Consider the following 21,699-nt stretch of genomic DNA (forward strand, 5'->3'; position numbering starts at 1 on the left):
TAATCATGAGATACACCAAAGGGATGCAGTTCTAATATAATTTCAGACAACAGATAATTATGAAGGAGATGTTTTGCATGCAGAGCCTTTTGGGGGCCTCTGTAATCCTGTCTTCTAATCCATCTATGTATATTGGGCAAATAGTAAGTTCTCAATAAGTGTTAGTTAGGAAAGTAAATGTGTGAATCGAGCCCTGGTAACCATAATAAAAACAGTCTTTCTTGTGGAAATGTGTCGGTGATTATGGACTGGACCAGCTGCAGCATTCAAACAGAAATTAGAGTCTTAATAGACAACACACGAGCATGGCACCCCAGAGTTGGACAGAAATTTTCTGTGCTCACTGGGAACTTGGCGCTGACTCTGGTTTCTCTGTCACAGATTTTGGGGTGGGAGAGTGCTCCCATGGGGAAAGCAGCATGTGCTGACATCAAAATTGAATAGAAACTTGGCTGGGCTAGGAGTCATTGCTATTTTAGTCACTTCCAGATGTCTGCTGCTGTAGTTTCAAGGGACAGGGAAAGATGAGTGGAGTGTGCCATGCCACTGGGTAGAAGATGGGGAGCATTCTCCTTCTAAGCCTTTCAAGTTGTATTTAAAGCCATCCCTCAACATGCTACAAAGATGGATTGGATAAAGCCTTTAAAAACTGTGCTCTTCTGTTCACAATAGCAAAGACTTGGAACCAACCCAAATGTCCATCAGTGATAGACTGAATAAAGAAAATATGGCACATATACACCATGGAATACTATGTAGCCATAAAAATGAATGGGTTCATGTCCTTTGCAGGAACATGGATGACGCTGGAAGCCATCATTCTCAGCAAACTAACATAAGAGCAGAAAACCAAATGCTGCATGCTCTCACTCATAAGTGGGAGTTGAACAATGAGAACACTTGGACACAGGGAGGGGAACATCACACACTGGGGCCTGTCAGGGGGTTGGTTGCTAGGGGAGGGATAGCATTAGAAGAAATACATAATGTAGATGATGGGTTGATGGGTGCAGCAAACCACCATGACACGTGTATACCTATGTAACAAACTTGCACATTCTGCACATGTATCCCAGAACTTAAAGTGTAATAGAAAATTAGTTAATTAATTAAAAATAAATAAACAAAAACTGTGCTTTTTAACAATATTCATTTATAGATTTGACTTCATATATATCAAATAGGCAAACTGCAGAAACCTTTGCAAACTAATCATGACTCTGCCTGCCCCCAGTCAGAAAAACAAAACCAAACCAGAACCATTCTCGGGCTTTGGTTATGATCTAATATTTATGAAGTGCCAGCCATTGAACATATGTTGAATGGTACATATGCCAGATGAGCTGGCTGCCCCTAGTAGCTATTGTGCTAACCTAACAAGCTCACCAGATGCTTGTTCTATATCTACTTTCTCCTTTTATGATATTTTCAGTGTGTCTTTTAATCCCAATATTGTCATTATGAATTAGATAAAAGATATCAGGTGGGGGTGACCCCCTCTGAAATATTCTCAAAAGGGATGCCTGGGGTTCTTTCCAAGAGGCCCTGGCACCACCAGGGACCAGTCTAGGGGTGTAGATCAAAGTCCGTAATAGGTTCATAGAGTTTCTTGTTTCTTTCACCAAAAAGGTATGGCACTAGCATGATATAACTTTTGCTAGATAAAGAAAGCACAGGAGAAGCAGTATAGTACAGTGGTTAAGCATATAGGATTTGGATTAGACTCAGTTCAAGTTCAGACACTGTCACTCATTAGTTATGTGAACTTGGACAAATTACTTAACCTCTCTAAGGCTCAGTTTCTTCATCTGTAAAATAGGTATAGTGATAGTAGCTATTGAACTTTTGTGTGTGCAGGAGAGGGGAAAATTATGTAAATAATAATTCCTCCCTTGTCCAACAAGATTGTGAGCTAACCAGAAATATAACAAAGGGTAAGACCAGTGGAGGTCAACATGCCCCCTTTATTATTGTCGAAGCTGACATAAAAGAATGTAGTGTCTTTATGGACAAGTGAACTTCACAGCCAGACCTCTCTGCCACGACAGGCCTCTCCTTGGAGGGGCAGAGCACAGCATGTGCCCTCTCAAGAGGAGGAAGAGGTGTCCGCATTTCTCCATCCACGCTCTACTGTCAAATCAGTCGCTTTTCCCCCAGGCTAGAGTGAGGCAGGGGAGGGTGGCCGGGAGTGTTAGGTTAATGGGTCTTCACATGGAAGAAAACATCAAGAGTGGAGGATACGATCATCCTAGTAGCAGCAACTTCAGAGTGTTCCCCTGAGGACTCTGTAAGATAAAACAAGGTGTTTGGCAAGTGCTAAATGTTCACGAAATGTATACGGTGATGTTACGTATCACAGCAACCATTGTCACTGAGTGTCACGTTTGTGGTTTGTGGCAAAGAGATAGGGCAATGAAAAACAGAGACATTTGGAAATTGTTGTGTTGTCCCACGAGGGTTAAATAAACAGGTCAGGATATAATCTTTAAACCAAACAAGAGACTAAGTGTTTATACTTAGCACGTTCTGTTATTGTCACCCTGGGACAGAAGAACCAGCATAAAGGTTAAGACACAATAGAAGGAGATTGGATTTAACACAAGTGGGAAGAAGCAGAGATCTTAACTAGATAAATGTGAAACAAGAAGATGTCATGTACCTGGGAGCTGGGAAATCCTCCCAAGCATATTCTCCTGGGATGAAGATTTCTGGGTCTTGGGCAGTTGGTCAATCCATGTCTTACCTTAGACGTGAGATTAGCTCACCCACTCCCTCTGCTTGAGGTTTCTACTGGTTGTTTATCCCTAAATGTTCTTTTGGGTTGCAATCCTAGTCAGGGTTCTCCAGAGAAATATAACCAGTAGAAGATATGTATACACACAGACACACACATATATAAAATTTATTGTATAAATCTAGTATTTATACAATAAATTTATTTGGATTTATCATTATTACTTAAATTGATTATATAAATCTTTATATATATATATATATATATAAATTTGTTGGGTTTTTGTTTTTTTGAGACAGGGTCTCACTTTGTCACTTTGTCACCTAGGCTTTAGTGCAGTGGTGTGATCTCGGGTCACTGCAACCTGCACCTCCTGGGTTCAAACAATTCTTCTGCCTCAGCCTCCTGAGAACTGGGATTACAGGCATGTGCCACCATACCTAGCAAATTTTTGTATTTTTAGTAGAGCCAGGGTTTCGCCATGTTGGCCAGGCTGGTCCTGAACTCCTGACCTCAAGTGATCTGCCTGCCTTGGCCTCCCAAAGTGCAGGAATTACAGGTGTGAGCCACCGTGTCTGGCAGATATATGTAATTTATAAGTTAATGTAAATAATAGATTTATTACAGATATAAGAGATTCATTTTGAGGAAATGACTCACACAATCATGGAGGCTGAGAAATCTGCTAACCTGCCATGTGCAAGCTGGAGACCCAGAGAAACCAGTGCTGTAATTCAGTCTGAATCTGAAGGCCTGAGAACCAGAGGAGCCAATGGTCTGAATCCCACTCTGAGGGCAGGAGGAGATGAGATGAGATGTCCCAGCTCAAGCAGTGAGTGAGGCAGGAGAAAAAGGAGCAAATCGCTCCTTCCTCCTTTTGTTCTTCGTCTTTTTGTCCTCAGTGGATAAAATGATGTCCAACCATGTTGGGGAGGGCAATCTACTTTACTGAGTCCACCTATTTAACTGCTCATCATATCCAGGTACACCCTCCCAGGCAAACCCAGAAAGAGTGTTTAATATGGACACCCCATGGCCCACTCAAGTTGACACATACAATTAAACATCACAAGTTGGCTTTATTTTTTCTTGAACTGAAAAATGCAGATACAGGCCTGCGTGGCCCAGGGAAGCCCAGACCTTTGGTGTTTACTTATGATTCATTCCATGCAGTCCCAAGTTAAGCCCCCAAGTTCCTCTGAGATTATTTGGAGATTTTATTTTGTTCTAGTTCTTATAGAGTATAGTATTTAAGAAAATGTGCCCCATATTTTGAAAGCAATAGTTTTTTCAGGTCTCTGTTGGCCTCCAATTTGAGTTAGCCATGATCTTTGTTAAAGGCAATTTTCTAAATTACTTCTCTTAATTCTTCCTCTAGGAATTAGCATCCATGACATTTCTTCTTTCTTTTCCATACCTCCACTCTCCCTGACTTCACTTCCCTTCTTTGGCTGTGAGTGTCAAAGTCCCTGGGTTGGTATAAATGATGTTAAAGACAACCAACTGGGTTTTCTAAGATTCAGGGTTGATTCACCTGATCTCAAGAGGAAGCCACATATTGAAAAGTGATTATCTTCTCATTTCACAAAGCATAGTTATTGTCACAGAGAAGTAAGAGGGGCACTGGGGACTGGATAGCTGTAGTGATACAGTAACAATGCTTCAATGCTGAGAGTGAAAAACAGTGAATGTGAGGAAGGAAAAAGGTGCATATTATAAAGGAAGCAGCATCAGAATATGCCAATGTTCTGAGGATAAAGAGGGAGTTATTCAGGTGACTTTGGGAGAGGATGATTTCAACCCTGGCAGGTAATTTTTAGGAACGAGAATCTAATGCACAAGTAAACATGCTTGTTATAAGGGAATGCTGTGATAGTCTTGATGAACGGGAAGTGTGCAGATGAGTTCTAATGTCATCTCACCTGCTCTTTGATTTTTGTGAAGTGAGAGCTGAGACACAACCTCTGTGGTTTAAGAAGAACTGATCTAATTATGGTCAGGTGATTGGAAATGGAAATCTGCCACCTCACTTTGAGGAAGCATTTTTCAGATCCCCATCCCCCAGTATTAAGCAAGCTCTTAAAATTGTAAATCTAATGATACCATTAAGTGTGTTTTGATGTTTAAATCAAAGGGCATTTCACGGTAATGGCTCCACAGCTGAGCAAGCTTATATTTGCTTAAAAATTTTATCTATTTAGAAGTCACTGGTTTTCAAATAAACCAAAAAGCTGCCAGTCAACATGGCAGCTGAAACATTCACTTCATGGAGCAAAACAATAGGGCTCATGTCAGAGCTGTGACCCAAGTTTGAAAATTAACGTCATTTTGTTATTTCTCTTAAGAGTTGATCTTTTCCTTTGAGTTGCTCTTCACGACATCTGCTAAGTGGCTTTGTTGTTGGATTTCAGGGTTTGGCACAATATTCCGTTCTCTTTTATGGCTATTATGACAATAAACGAACAATTGGATGGATGAATTTCAGGTTGCCGCTCTCCTATTTTCTAGTGGGGATTATGTGCATTGGATACAGCTTTCTGGTTGTCCTCAAAGCGTAAGTTTGATTTGTCTTTTGGGAAGCAAATAATGATTTCTGGAATCAAATGGAGGGATTAATTTGGGGATTGGATATAATTTTGTTGCTATTTTATGTCTAAAGGAAACAGAGTCTGTAAGAGATGAAATGTAGTTTTAATACCAACACTAATGTTAGACTATTACATCTTCAAAAGAATTGAACATAAACACAGGCCTTTGAGTCATCTCATGGGGTCAGACTAATGCTTGCATGTCTATCTTGTGTTTAAACATATTTTTTAAATGTGCATTTTTGTACTTGAAGGTACGAATTAACGTTGCCAGCAAGACAGGGAAACAGCTGCTGGCCCCTCTTTTGCGTGCAGAGAGGTTTTAACTTGCAGAATCAGCTCAATAGGCAGAATCTATTGTTCTCTACTCATTTAAAAAAAAAAAAACCGGAATAATCACTCATCCAAAAAATTTTAGCTGTGTAAGACAGAAAAAATGAATGGTCCCCAATGAAACCGTCACAATCAACTGTATAATCATGGTTTGTCTTGGGAAAAGATGTATTGGAGTATGGGGAGGAATTTCACTGGAGAACTGATATTACTGCAGTTCATTTTTCCCCCTGCCTAAAATATATTTATAATACCCTACTTAAAGACTGCAGAAGCCTAGCAGAGTTATTTGGGTTTACATATAAGAAAAATGACCCTTTAGCCAATTTTTTTTTTGAACCAGTTTACGAGAAGAGTTTAAACATCTCAAGTAAGGTTGCCATTCTTTTATTTGACTATGCTCAAGGTGAATGAGTTTTCCCCTCATTGTAGGAGGCCCCTCTGCCTGAGGGTCTAAGAGGGAAAAAGTGCAGAGTCACTCTAAGCAGGAGCTCTCTGAAGCAGTCTGTGACACACTTTGTGTCCTAAACCTGCCTCACTTACAGGTTCCTCCAGAGAAAACTGCCATATTTCATTTTTAAGCTCTTTTGGGACTTAAAACCTTGTGGGAAATCCTATATGTAAGACATTTATCAACCTGTTCAAGTGTAATCAGAGACCTCAAATATAAGAGACTGTACATCAGATAAACTACTATCACATTCCAAAAATCAAAGATATTTTCTAGTCTTTTGACTATATTGCTCTGGTTGGGCTGAAGTCAGAGGTATCATTTACATTACTGAGGCCTCATGAGTATCATTTCTGTGTTGCTCCTTTAGTTTCTATAGTCAGTGGAGAAGAATATTTTCTCATGTCCGATTACTCAGCTTTTTTCGGTAACTGTGCAGGTTGTGTACCCCACAGTCATTCTGCCTAGGTTCAAATCCCAGCTCTACCTTGTATGTATTTATACAATCATTAGCAGATGGCTCAACTGCTCTGTTCTCCTGTTTCCCCTTGGTAATAGAGGTGTAATGGATGTGAGGACTAAATGAATTAATACAAAGCACTTAGAATATGCCTGGATGAGAAAATTATTAAACAAATGTTAACTATTTTATTAGGATTATAATTCATAGGCTTATTGAAGAGAAAAGGCCAGCATAGTAGGAGTTGAGGCCACATTATAGCTCCCCAAAACAGGGTAGTCATGTATGGTTATGCAGTTGTACATCAGTAGATTTGTATGTTTAATAAATTATTTTCTGGCAGATGAATTTAAAGTATCTAGAGCAGCACTATGCCAGGCAAGTCACTTATATAAGTTTAAAACTTCTAGTAGTCATATTAAATAAATAGATAGGTACATTTAATTTTAATAATAAATATATTTGATTTAACTCAATATATCCAAAGTATTACCATTTTAACAAGCAATATAAAATTATTGTTGAGATATTCTCTGCCTTTCAGAAGGTATCAAGTCTTTGAAATCTGGTGTGTATTTTATACCAGTCACATTTCAAATGTTCAGTAGCCAGATGTTGGTGGAACACTCTATTGGGCAGAGTGGCTCTAGAGGAAGTAGTGGCTTTTTTAAAGTTGCTCAAAGATGCCATTTGGGATAGCTGCAGGGCATGAAATCCATTTTCCCCCTCAAAGTCATTCATGTTCTGTCAACCAAACCAGTGTGGCCTTGAACCTTTCCTCTGGCATGGACCTTTGGTTGCTCCTTACCTGATTAGCAAGTAGTTTAAACTCATTGCCCAAACAGCAAGACAACTCGAAAACAATACATGACTCTCACCCCACCACCAGCCCATGGGACAATACTCAGTAGGAAAAGAATTGATGAGATATAAATCTTTGTACAGAATCACTAATCATCTCTTCCTACTCCTATCCCAGTCAAATATTCTCTTGGAATAAGTTTGAGTGGATTTATGACATACGTTACTCAAACGGAATAGAAGGGAACCTAAGTTCTAAAATCGACTAGGCTACATCAAGATTTTTTCATTGTGCTCATTCTGTTAGCTTCTGCATATTCATTCACAAAATGGGAGCAAATATCTATTTTTAGTTACTTAATAGCAAAATCATAAAATAAAAAGATAGAAATCCAAGAAAATAGTTTGAAGTTTTAAGATAAGATGACTAACTTTGTTGACCCAGGACTCTCCTGGTTTTAGAACTGAAAGTCTTGCGTTTGGGAACCTTTCAGTCCCCAACAAACAAAGATGGTTGATCACCTTAGTTTTAAGTCCTTCCCTTTTCTTCTTCCTCCCTTCATTCATTTCTTTTATCCTTCTTTTTTTCCTTTTCTTTCCAGGTCAGTGTACATTTTCAACCACATCATATGCTTAGAAATCTTCATGATAAATATAAACATAAGTATTAAAAGCAAAGTAAAACAGCATAACGTAAAGTTACACAACATAGAAACCATCAGCTCCTTTAAATATTGTCCTCATTAGTTTAAAGTTTTATGTCACAAAGTAAAAGTGGCTTGACATCAGGACCCAACTGCTCCCATTAAAAATAATTCTCTAAGCTAAAAATCTGGGGTTTTACTGGTCTGTTTTACAGCAGTTAAACTACTGGAAACAGTTGAATCATTTTGGGAATACATGTCTTAATAAGAAACTCATAGCTATTTTATCCTTATAGGCTTCTTTCAAGACTTTTTCCTGTTTGTAAGTTGTTTTAGTCCATTTTGTGTTGCTATAAAGGAATACCTGAGGCTGGGTAATTTATAAAGAAAAGAGGTTTATTTGGCTGACAGTCTACAGACTGTACAAGAAGCATGGAGTCAGCATCTGCATCAAGTGAGTGATTCAGCCTGTTTCCACTCATGGTGGAAGGCAAAGGGGAACCAGCATGTGCAGAGATCACGATGGTGAGATAGGAGGCAAAAGAGAGATGGGAAGGTGCTGGGCTCTTTTAAACAGCCAGCTCTCATGGGAACTAATAGAGTAAGAACTCACTCACTATCCCCTGCAAAGGAAGGCATTAATCTATTCATAAAAAAATCTTCCCCTATGACCCAAACACCTCTCATTAGGTACCTCCAGCATTGAGATCAAATTTCTACATGACATTTGGGGAGACCAACAGTCAAACCTTAGCACAGGGCTCCCTGGGATTAAATATAATTTTTCTGTTTATGATCCTGTCTATAACAATACTTATAAAATGGACTAACAAATATTCTTGGATACTTAAATCATGTGCTATACACAACCCTTAAATGGTGTTAAAATTTTTGTCTACATAGACTATCATACATATTATATATATGAGATATATATTATAAACTACATATATAAAAAACCAGCCTCAACACATGCAGATAAATATTTTTAAATTTGGCAAAATGACAGTATGTTCATCCATATTTCTGGAGCTGCAACAATAATTATGATTTTTACTTGAAATAATAACAGTTAACATCTGTTGAACATCTGTCATGAATCAGTTTAAATTACACTACTTCTAATCCCTAAACATTGCAAAGTAGCTATTAGTTGTATAATTTTACAGATAATGAAATAAAACTCAGGGATCCTAAATGAACTGCGCAAGGTCATTTGACTATAAGACCTCTTTGAATTTAGATTTTCTAGTTCAAAAGATATCTTCTACCCCCTACACCTTGCCACCTCTCTGTACTGTGCTTCTCCTTACATAGGCCAATGTGTTCCTCCCACCAATCTTATATACTGTGTTGAGTACACATTAGTTATTCCTGTTGGATGGATGGAGAAATTAAGGCTCAGCAGAGTTTGAGGATTTGACTAAGTTCAAATACCCAGTAATTTGCAGAACTGAGCTTTGAACACCTTGCTTTAATTCCAGGACTTAGCTTTTCTAATTTCCAATGTGGATTCATTTATATTGATGATAACAATCATCAGTATAGAGTGATGTCTCTGTCTTATCCTGGGTAGCCTTTTTTTTTAAAAAAAAATTCTATATTAAAATAGTTTCTTGTCTGTTGTTAAATTCCCTTAGAGTTTTATGGCCTTGATATGACTCAAGTGACCAAACGTTTTGTTAAAAAACAATTAAACCTATCAAAACCAAGTCCTTGTTCTACAAGATTCTTGCATATTCCAAGGTAAATCATGGCCAGCTTCACACATACCATTTCTAAATCAATGAGACTCTATTTTCTCCCTTCTACTTAGATGTCAGTGCCTTTGTCCATTTTCTTTACACTTCTTTGGTGTTTACCCAGACAGTTATGACCTACCTGATACTCTACCTAAATATCTTCCATGTCTCTTGACATCTTTAATTTTTTAACATTGAAATTGTTTCTTTTTCCTCCCCACATTCTCACCCCCAATTAATTTTTTTCTTTGTCAAAGGAATTTCTCCTTATCTATTTAGTAGAAAGCAGTGAGAGTGCCTCATAGAATCCAGTCTAATATTTTACTTCTCAGAGATATTTTCATTGGAGATCATAATGTTTGATGTATGTAATGATGAATTTCAGACCCTAGGGAAGGTTATGGAAGGGTAAGTGGACCTGGCCTAAAGGACATGATATTCTGGCAAATCTCATAAAACATATGATTATCTCATCTTCCTCAAACTATAGTTGACCTTGTTTCAAAAATGCTTGGAGCAGAAAAGCAATGAGGTATGAATGACATAAAGTCACCACCTTCCATTTTATATTACTGCTCTATGAACTGCATCTAGATTATAAAAATCAGCATAAAAAGCTGTCCTCTTGCAAGAATGGACTAATAAGGATGGCAGTAGTTCACAATGAATGGCAGCTATTTACAAAGTGAGGTGATGTTGTCAAAACCTGTCATAATGACAGAGACAGAACTGAACAGCAATAGCATAACAAGCATATGTCGTATGCATTTATTATATGTATTGTGCTATGCAAAAATGCAATTTATGCTATATGTATTTACTTGGTGAGGCTCTTTCCAGTGCTAAGTTTACTTCTAGAATGACAATTCATGTTTTCATTCATTTAATTACTATTTGTGGAGCACCTAGAATGGATAATCTAAGAGAACTATCCAGTACCTGGATCTTTCTTGGTGAGCAAAATAAAGTCCTTGCCCCTGTGGTGCTCAGTTGGGGAAATATTGTAAACAAAGAAATGACCAGTGGTTTTGGCCAATGTAGTATAATTTTGTGTTGTTGTTATCCTCTGCAGTCAAATATTTGCTACAGCTTCTCCATCCTCAAGAATTTTAAATAGCTGAGAAGAGCCAAGATGGCTAACAAGATGCAGCCAGGAAGAGCTTCTCCCAATGAGAAACCAGGGTGTTAAGAAGACTGGCACACTCCAAGTAGATCTTCAGAAGAGAGGCATCAAGAGTGGATGGAGGGAGGATGTAGACTGTGCTAGAATTGGAGGAAGCTCGGAATGCTATGCTCAGGAATGAGTTCTAGGACTCATTCCTGGCCCCGAGTTGCTCCTGAGGAAGGGAGAGTTAAATAGGTGTGGAGTAGCCCACTCTCACCATGGATCTCCATAATTCTAGTTGCAGGAGACTCCATGACCCCCATGCATATTTGAACTGATAAGGAGAGCTGCTTGAAGAGTTGGCAGGGACAGGACTCCAGACCATGTGGAGTTCAGAATATTTGGCAAAGGAAGGACTGCAGTAGAGCACAGCCAAGGACACCCATCCCTGAAGGCTCACCATGCCCCTGTAGGCTTTGGCCTTTGTTGACTGTCAGACCAATACAGAGCAGGGTTGTCTTGCCCATGGAATGAGGCCATTCTTATCTGAGTGCCTCCCTTGTCTGCCAGCCTTTCCTGAGGTTCATGCCTGGCTGTGCCCACTTGCAGCAAAGGCTTGGATGTCCAACTGGGGCACTTCTTAAAGGCCATCACCATAGCTTCTTTCCTGGCAGACCCCATCCAACTGTTGGAGAGCTTCTGAAGACAAGCCTGCATCCACACACACCTGCCTGCAGCCTCCTCCCTCTGCTTTGCCAACATGCAGAGATGCATGGACCCTGCTGCTCTGCTGTCACTGACACATGAGCATACACCCCACTGCCACTGCCCCGACAAAGCACTTTTGCCAGCAACCCTCATTGGAGCATTGTTGTTAACAGACTGGAAACACCTCATCTCCTTCAGCACATCAGGTGTTTAACCTTGAGAGGCCAGAGAACAAAGCTGTGTGCCTGGTCCTATACCATCGGGTTACAGCACACAGCCCAGGAGTGTTGAGCTGAGCCCAGGTCCCCTGAAATCAGCCAGAAATGAAGCCAGTTGACTAGGCCCAACTTACATCACAGTCAAACCCTCAAAGGCATCAAAGAATATAAAAGCAAAAAGCCCCATCCAAAGAATTGCAACATCAAAGATTAAAGAAACATCAGCTCACACAGATGAGAAAGAACCAGCAAAAGAACTGGGGCAACTCAAAAAGTCAGAGTGTGTTCTTACTTCCAAATGACCATGCTAGCTCCCCAGCAATGGTTCTTAATCAGACTGAGATGGTTGAAATGATAGACATAGAATTCAGAGTCTGGATGGCAATGAAGATTGCTGAGATTTAGTAGGAAGTTAAAACCCAATACAATGAACCTAAGAATCCAGTAAAACAATACAAGAGTTGAAAGACAAAGTAATCATTTTAAGAAAGAACCAAGCTGATCTGATAGAGCTGAAAACCCTATTACAATAATTTCATAATACAATTGGAAGTATCAGTAGCAGAACAGCCTAAGCTGAGGAAAGAATCTCAGAGCTCAAAAGTGGTTCTTCAAATTGACTCAGTCTGACAAAAATAAAAAAGAAAGAATAAAAAAGAATGAACAAAGCCTCCAAGAAATATATAATTATGTAAAAAGACCAAACCTATGACTCACTGACATACCTGAAAGAGTGGGGGAGAGAGAAAGTAAGTTAGACAACATATTTGAGGGTACTGCCTATGACAATTTCCCCATCCTCACTAGAGAGGTCAACATTCAAATTCAGAAAATTCGGAGAACCCCTGCAAGATCCTATATATGATGACCATCCCCAAGGTACATAGCCCTCAGATTCTTCAAGGTCAATGCAAAAGAAAAAATATTAAAGGTAGCTGGAGAGAAGGGAAAGGCCACCTACAGAAAGAATCCATTACACTAATGGCAGACCTTTCAGCAGAAGCTGTACAAGCAAGAATAGATTGGGGCCTATATTCAGCATCCTAAAAGAAAAGAAATTTCAACCAAGAATTTCATATCCAGCCAAACTAAGCTTCATAAGCAAAGGAGAAATAAAATCCTTTTCAGACAATCAAATGCTAAGGGAATTCATTACTACCACACTTGCCTTACAAGAGGTCCTTAAGGAAGTGCTAACATGGAAATAAAAAACTGTTACCAACTACCACAAAAACCACACATAAGTACATAGACCATTGACACTATAAAACAACTACACAAACAAGTCTACATAACAACCAACTAACACCACTATGACAGGATCAAACCTTCACATATGAATATTAACCTTAAATGTAAATGGGGTAAATGCCACATTCAAAAGGCACAGAATGGCAAATTGGATCAAGAAGCAAGACCCAACTGTATGTTGCCTTCAAGAGATCCATCTCACATTCAGTGACACCCACAGGCTCAAAATAGATTGATAAAAATCTATCAAGCCATAAGGAGATTGATAAAAATCTATCAAGCCACAAAGAGATTGATAAAAATCTATTAAGCAAACAGAAAACAAAAAGAGAAGAGCTTGCTATTCTTATTTAAAGCCAAACAGACTTTAACCTAACAATAATCAAAAAGGACAAAGAAGAGGATTACATAACGATAAAAGATTCAATTCAGCAAGAAGACTTAACTGTCCTAAATGTATATGTACCCAACACTGGAACACCAGGTTCATAAAATAAGTTCTTGACCTACAAAAAGACTTAGATAACTACACAATAATAGTGAGAGACTTCTGCAGCTTACTGACAGTATTAGACAGATTATTGAGGAAGAAAACCAACAAAGGTATTTGGGACCTAAACTTGACACATGACCAAATGGACCTAACAGACATCTACAGAACGCTCCACTCAACAACAACAGAATATCCATTCTTCTCATCTGCAAATGGCACATACTATAAAATCAACCACATGCTCACCCATAAAGCAATCCTCAACAAATTAAGAAAAACTGAAATCATACCAACGACATTCTTGGATCACAGCACAGTAAAAATAGAAATCAATACCAAGAGAATCTCTAAAAATCACATGATTACATGGAAATTGAATAGCCTGCTCCTGAATGACTTTTGGGTAAACAATGAAATTAAGGCAAAAATCAAGAAATTTTTCATAACTAGTGAGAACAAAGACATGACATACCAGAATCTTTGGGACCCAGTTAAAGCAGTTTAAAAGGGAAGTTATAGCACTAACACCCACATCAAAAAGTTAGAAAGATCTCAAATTAACAACTTAACATCACACGTAGAGAAACTAGAGAAACAAGAGCACACCAACTCCAAAGCTAACAGAAGATAAGAAATAACCAAAATCAGACCTGAACTGAATGAAATTGAGACACAAAAAGCCATGCAAAAGATAAATAAATCCAAAAATTGTCTATTTGAAGTATAAATAAGATTGATAGACCACTAACTAGATTAATAAAGAAAAAAAAGATTCAAATAAACACAATCAGAAATGACAAAAGGGACATTACCATCAACTCCAAAGAAACACAGAAAACCCTCAGAGATGATTACAAACATCTCTATGCACACAAACTAGAACACTTAGAAGAAATGGATACATTCCTGAAAACATAAAACCTCCCAAGATTGAACCAGGAAGAAATTTAAACCCTGAACAGACCAATAATAAATTCTAGAATTGAATCAGTAATAAAAAGCCTATCAACCAGAAAAAGTCCTGGATCAGACAAATTCACAGCCAAATTCTACCAGATGTATAAAGAAGAGTTGGTGCCAATCCTACTGAAACTATTTCAAAAACTTGAGGAGGAGGGATGCCTCTTTAACTCATTCCATGAGACCAGCATCATTTTGATATCAAATCCTGTCAGAGACACAATGAGAAAATAAAACTTGAGGCCAATATCCTTTATAAACATAGATGCAAAACTCCTCAGTAAAATACTAGCAAACCAAATCCACCGGCACTCTCAAAGTATATTTACCATGATGAAGTAGGCTTTATTCCTGGGATGCAAGGTTGGTTCAACATACACAAATAAATAAACATGATTTATCACGTCAACAGAATGAAAAACAAAACTACATGATCATCTCAATAGTTGCAGAAAAGGCTTTGGATAAAATTCAACATCCTTTCATGTTAAAAACTCTGAACTAACTAGGCATTGAAGGAACATACCTCAGAATAATGAATCATCTATGTCAAACTCACAGCCAACATCATACTGAACAGGCAAAAGCTGGAAGCATTACCCTTGAGAACTGGAACAAGACAAGGATACCCACCCTCACTATTCTTATTCAACATAGTACGAGAAGTCCTAGCCAGATCAATTAGGCAGGAGAAAGAAATAAAAAGCATGCAAATAGGAAGAGAGGAAGCTAAATTATCTCTCTTTGTGGACAATATAATTCTATACCTAGAAAAGCCCATAGTCTCTGCCCAAAGGCTCCTAGGTCTGATAAACAACTTCTGCAAAGTTTTAGAATACGAAACCAATGTACATTTCTATACACCAGAATTTTCCAAGCTGACAGCCAAATCAGGAATGCAATTTCATTCACAATAGCCACAAAAAGAATACAATATCTAGGAATATAACTAACCAGGGAGATCTCTACAATGAGAATTACAAAACATAGCTTAAAGAAATCAGGAATGACACAAACAAATGGAAAAATTCCATGCTAATAGATGGGAAGAATCAATATTATTAAAATGGCCATACTGCCCAAAACACTTTGCAGATTCAATGCTAATCCTATCAAAATACAAATGACATTTTTTTACAGATTAGAAGAAACCATTTAACATTTGTATGGAACCCAAACACCCTGAATATCCAAAGGTATCACAAGCCAAAAAAAAAAAAAAAGCTGGAGGCATCAGAATCACACTACCTGACTTCCAACTATGCTACAAGGTGACAGTAACTGAAACTGCATGATACTGATAGAAAAACAGGCACATAGATTGTATTAGTCAGGGCTCTCTAGAGGGACAGAACTAATAGGATATATGTATATATGAAAGGGAACTTTATTAGGGACAAAGGCTCACATGATCAGCAAGGTGAAGTTTCATGGTAGGCCATCTGCAAGCTGAGGAAGGAAGAAGCCAAGAGTGACTCAGTCTGAGTCCAAAAACCTCAAAAACAGGGAAGCTGACAGTGTAGCCTTCAGTCTGTGGCTGAAGGCCTGAGAGCCCCTGGCAAACCACTGGTGTAAGTCCCAGAGTCCAAATGCTAAAGAACCTGGAGTCTGATGTCCAAGGGCAGGAGGATGGAAGGAAGCATCCACCAGAGCAGAAAGATGAAAGCCAGAAGACTCCCCAAGCCAGCTTACCCCATTTTCTTCCACCTTCTTTGTTTTAACCACTGTGGCAGCTGATTAGATGGTGCCCACTCACATTGAGGGTGGGTCTTCCTCTCCCAGTCCACTGACTCAACTGTCAATCTCCTCTGGCAGCACCTTCACAGACACGCCCAGAAACAATACTTTACCAGCTATCTAGGCATCCTTCAATCCAATCAAGTTGACACCTAATATTAACCACCACATAGACCAATGGAATAGGTTAGACAATCTAGAAATAAAGCTGCACACCTACAAGCATCTGATTTTTGACACAGTTAACAAAAATAAACAATGGAGAAAGGACTCCCTGGGTAATAAATAGCATTGTAATAACTGGATAGTCCTATGAGGAACATCAAAGCTAGACTCTTTCCTTTCACCATATACAAAAATCAACTCGAGGTGGATTAAAGACTTACATGTAAAATCTAAAACTATAAATTTTTGGTTTTTAAAACTAATCTATAAAAACCCTTGAAGAAAACCTAGGAAATAGTATTCTGGATATCAGCCCTGGCAAATACTTCAGTAAGAAGACTCCCAAAGCAATTGCAATAAAAATCAAAATTGATAGGTGGGACCTAATTAAACTAAATAACTTCTGCACAGCAAAAGAAATTATCAACAGACTAAACAGACAGCCTACAGAATGGGAGAACATATTTGCAAACTATGCATCCAAGAAAAGTCTAATATCCAGAGTCTATAAGTCTATAAGGACCTTAAACTAACCAGCAAAAGTAAAACACAAAAACCCTAAAAAACCATTAAAATGGGCAAAAGACATCAACAGACACTTCTCAAAAGAAGACGCACACGGCCATTAAGCATACAAATAATTACTCAACATTACTAATGATTAGAGAAATGCAAAGTAAAGCCACAATGAGATGCTACCTTACACCAGTCTAAATGACTATTGTTACAAAAAAAAAAAAAAAAAAAAAAACCAGAAAAACAAAAAACAGATGCTGGCAAGACTGTGGAGAAAAGGGAACACTTAGATGCTATTGGTGGGAATGTAAATTAGTTCAGCCACTGTGGCAAGCAGTTTGAAAATTTCTCAAAGAACTTAAAACAGAACTACCATTTAGCCAAGCTATCCCATTACTGGGCAAATACCAAAGGAATAGAAATCATTCTACTGTAAAGACACATGCACATGTACTCATATTCACCACAGCACTATTCAAAACAGCAAAGACATGGCATCAACCTAGATGTCCATCAACAGTGTACTGGATGAAGAAAATGTAGTACATATACACCATGAAATGCTATGCAGCCATAAAAAAGAATTAAGAATTAAATTATGTCTTTGCAGCAACATTGATGAAGCTGGAAACCATTATCCTAAGAGAATTAATGCAGGAACAGAAAACCAAATACCTCATATTCTCATGTGTAAATGGGAACTAAACATTGAGTACATATGGACACAAAGAAAAGAACAGTAGACAACAGGGCCTATGTGAGGGTGGAGGGTGGAAGCAAGGTGAGGATTGAAAAACTACCTATTGGGTACTATGCTCATCATCTGAGTGATGAAATAGTTGGTACACCCAACCCCCACAACATGCAATTTACCCATGTAAGCAACCTGCACATGCACTCCCTGAACCCAAAATAAAAATTGGAAAGAAAAAATAATAATTAAAACAATTATCTGGGGAAAAATAATTTAAATTAGTAGCACCCTTTTGCCTTCAGGGGATATGTTCTAAAACCCCCAGTGGATGCCTAAAACTATGGATAGCAAATTCTATTGCTGTCAGTTGGAACACGTTTCTTTTCATGTCTTCTACCCACAAATTTAATGACTTTTCCGCTTTAACTAAATTTTAATCACACACTGTGACCATCACTTTTGCAGTTTGAGGTACAACAGCAAAAGTAACATTAATTTCTTTTTCCTTCTTCACAATTTCATGGATAGAATATTTGTTCTTACTATAGATCTTAGCAACCTTAGTGTATGATTTTCTTTTCCTTCCTCATTAGATAAAAAACTTTTGCCTTTTCACTTAAAGGAAGCATTTTATGTCTTATCTGTGACATAACTGAATTGCCAGCATCACTGCTCTTGCACTTTGAGACCATTACATGAAATAAGGGTTACTTGAACCCAAGCATTTCCCTACTGTAATAGTGAGTCTGATAACTGAGACGACTACGAGCAACATGGATACACTATTGTATCCACAGGATGCATCCACACTAAACAAAGGGAGAATTCACATCCTGGGCAGGGTGAAGTGGGAAGGTGAGGAATTTCATCACAGTGCTCAAAACATCATAAAACTTAAAACATGAATTGTTTATTTCTGGAGTTTTCCATTTAATATTTTTTGGAACCATGAATTGATCACAAGTAACTAAAACCATGGATAAGAGAGAACTAGTCCACATGTTGTTTAGTATCGCGTTGCCAGTAATTTTCTTTTTCTTGTGTGGTCTTATCCTGTGGGCTTCTAGAAAATTGTTTCCTACCTGTCTCTCAATCCCCTTCCTCTTCTCAACTTTCATTTTAGCAGAGGCTACATTATAGTGACCCTCTTGGTTTAGGATTTAAAGAGGCATTTATTTGATTTGTTAAAAACCTCCACAGGCACCCATGAAATAACCAAATGACCTCAGGGTATAAATGGAGTTGCAAACTTGTGGTCCAAGTCAAGAAATTCAGTATATAGGCAACAACATGTATGCTGGAATTGCCTTTGCTACCTCCCCTGCCCAGGTAAATGATGTATTGAGATTGCTTCTCAGATAAGGTGGTTGAAAATGATAGCAGTCTTAAAAAATGAGCAATTTTCATAAATTTGTTGGTATTTTGCTCTGTAGACAAAGAGTAGAGCTTATAGCTATCACGGCCATGTCTCAATAAAAATGTGTTGCAAGCGGGTTTGTCTTGGGCATCCTTCCTTATTCCTTTCAGTATTCCACTTCTTTTCACACCATTTCCCACATGTTAGATATTCCCAGTCTGCTCATCCAGTTCAGGCTCCCTTCCCTGGGAGGCTGTCTTCAGGTCAAAACTTTGCCAGTGATAAAACTCCATTCAAAACTTATCTGCCAAGTAGCCATTTTTACTTGAAGCCCTTCCCTTGGCTCAATGACAGTGCAAAAATTGGACAGTGGCATTTTAATCAAAGGAGTCGTTTTCTTCCTAAACCATAGGGAATGTCTGCTTTCAACTCTTTTTGACCTGAAAAAAAAAAAAAAAAAGGCATTTTGTATGGCTTTTCATACATCATGGTGTCCTAGCTTGAGCACTAGAGCAAAGTCAGAAAATCTGAGCCCTTGACTTATCTCTGTGGTTCACTGCTAGATAATGTCCAGAAAATTATTTCATGCCTTTGAGCTTCAGCTTCCTCATCTGTAAAAAGGAGAGTAACTACCTTGACTTTTTGCTGAGATTTTAAAGAGAACAAATGTGAAAGCACACACAATCACCATTTGCAAAGGGTAAAGTGGTAGATGGATGAAAGGAATAATGATCTGTAGTTATTTTTCCTTACATGCTAGCCTATTTAAAATGTATAATTCTCCATGATAAGTGTGGCTGATAGTGGGGGAATGTAGATGATCTAGAGACACCTGTCAACCTACAATGTCAGCTTTATGTCATTGTGCCCTTTTGTTCTTTGGGGTTTATATGACTATAATATTTTAAAAACCAAAACCTTGTGGGACCATTTTATAATTTGTGTCATATGAAATTTTAATTTTGCTATTTATAGTGAAAGGGAAAAAAGGAAGTGGAGTAAATAGGACATAGATCTCTAACCACTAAAATAAACCTGTGAGTAAATGCATTTTAAGCTCTTCAAGCAAATACACACACACACACACACACACACACACATGTAATCACTGAGTTAAAAATATATAGAATCACATATATATATACATATAAAACCACTTGGCATTAAGGTTGTATAAAAATGTTGATTTTTGTTCAAGAATTTTAGAGTAGATGGAAATTTAATGTACTCAATGTAATCTCTATTTGGGAGGAGATTCTAGGGGGAATTAAAATTTACATAGGAGTTTATTCGCCTGATTTAGTCCATCCAGAGGCTTCAGATGGTCTGGGAGCCAACTAAAGTTGTGTGGAGCAGTGTAAAAGTCAGTACATGTGTTTCTTTTCCCCTGGGGAGGGACTCAATCATTTTCATCGTATTCTTAAAGAAATTCTTATCTTACCAAAGGTTAAGAAATAATGATCTCAGTTTAACAAAACACATAAAAATATGTTTTTGTGTACATGTTGAATTATTCAAATCTTCAGTGCTTAGTACTTTATTAATCTTGAAGTCCTAGGAAGTGAATAATTTGGCTGGGCATGGTGGCTCACGCCTGTAATCCCAGCACTTTGGGAGGCCAAGGCAGGCGGATCTGGAGGTCAGGAGATCGAGACCATCTTGGCTAACACGGTGAAACCCCGTCTCTACTAAAAAATACAAAAAAACTAGCCCGGCGTAGTGGCAGGTGCCTGTAGCGCCAGCTACTCGGGAGGCTGAGGCAGGAGAATGGCGTGAACCCAGGAGGCGGAGCTTGCAGTGAGCCAAGATCGCACCACTGCACTCCAGCCTGGGCGACAGAGTGAGACTCCGTCTCAAAAAAAAAAAAAAAAAAAAAAGAAAAAAGAAAGTGAATGATTTAAACACTTGAACAAAAACAAAATTTAAAAAGAAATGATTTTCTGAACAAACTTGTTATAAAATATATGTCTTTTCGCTATTGCTTCTCCACTTCAACACTCATGATCATGTTTTGTTGCTCTCTATTCCCCCTATCTCATTTTTTCTGGCTGCTGGGTTAAACTTCCTGTTTTTACAGAATGACCAAAAACATTGGTGATGATGGAGGTGGAGATGACAACACTTTCAATTTTAGCTGGAAGGTCTTTACGAGCTGGGACTACCTGATCGGCAATCCTGAGACGGCAGACAACAAATTTAATTCTATCACAATGAACTTTAAGGTAGATGTACCAACTTCAAAAGCCTGCTATTTGTATTTCTAAGAGTAAAATTGGAGGCGTTCCATCTGGTCCAGCTAGTGCAGTATCTTGACAATTTACATGAAAGATTAACTCGTGATTTCTGCCTACCAGGATCTTGCCATGGTTCTGATTATAACTGGAAAATCTTCCATGACCCACAACAGCACTATTATCCCTTAAAGACTTCTCTTCTCTAAATCTGGTAATAAAATGATGTTACTGGATTGAAACAGGACCCATGAGTAATAGAATAAGATATTTTAAAAACTAGAACAATGTTCACTAATTATTTACAGGAATAAGCATAATATTTAAGTGACCCTAAAACATTATTTTGTAGTACTTTTTTAAAAAAATCACTGGAGGGCAACTCGCTTGGGTCCCCTTCCACGCCGTCGAAGCTTTGTTCTTTCGCACTTTGCAATAAATATTGCTGCTGCTCACTCTTTGGGAAAAAAAAAATTCACTGGAATGAAGATTTTTAGAATGAAGACTACCC

The 21,699-nt window shown here is 38.2% G+C and overlaps 2 protein-coding genes across 2 annotated transcripts in view; both read left to right on the plus strand.

Annotated features, from left to right (window-relative positions):
* ANXA1 (annexin A1) overlaps positions 1-21,699 on the plus strand; it is an 897,109-nt gene that overhangs the window by 484,182 nt on the left and 391,228 nt on the right. The gene's annotated exons all lie outside the window — the stretch shown is intronic.
* The window catches only part of TMC1 (transmembrane channel like 1), a 178,196-nt gene that overhangs the window by 106,223 nt on the left and 50,274 nt on the right, over positions 1-21,699 (plus strand). The window contains exons 10-11 of the mRNA XM_050760710.1: positions 5,146-5,288; positions 21,035-21,179. Coding sequence (XP_050616667.1) covers positions 5,146-5,288; positions 21,035-21,179 — 288 coding nt within the window. The remainder of the gene's footprint in view (positions 1-5,145; positions 5,289-21,034; positions 21,180-21,699) is intronic.

The sequence above is a fragment of the Macaca thibetana genome, chromosome 15 (genome assembly GCF_024542745.1).
Source record: "Macaca thibetana thibetana isolate TM-01 chromosome 15, ASM2454274v1, whole genome shotgun sequence".
Classification (NCBI taxonomy): domain Eukaryota; kingdom Metazoa; phylum Chordata; class Mammalia; order Primates; family Cercopithecidae; genus Macaca; species Macaca thibetana.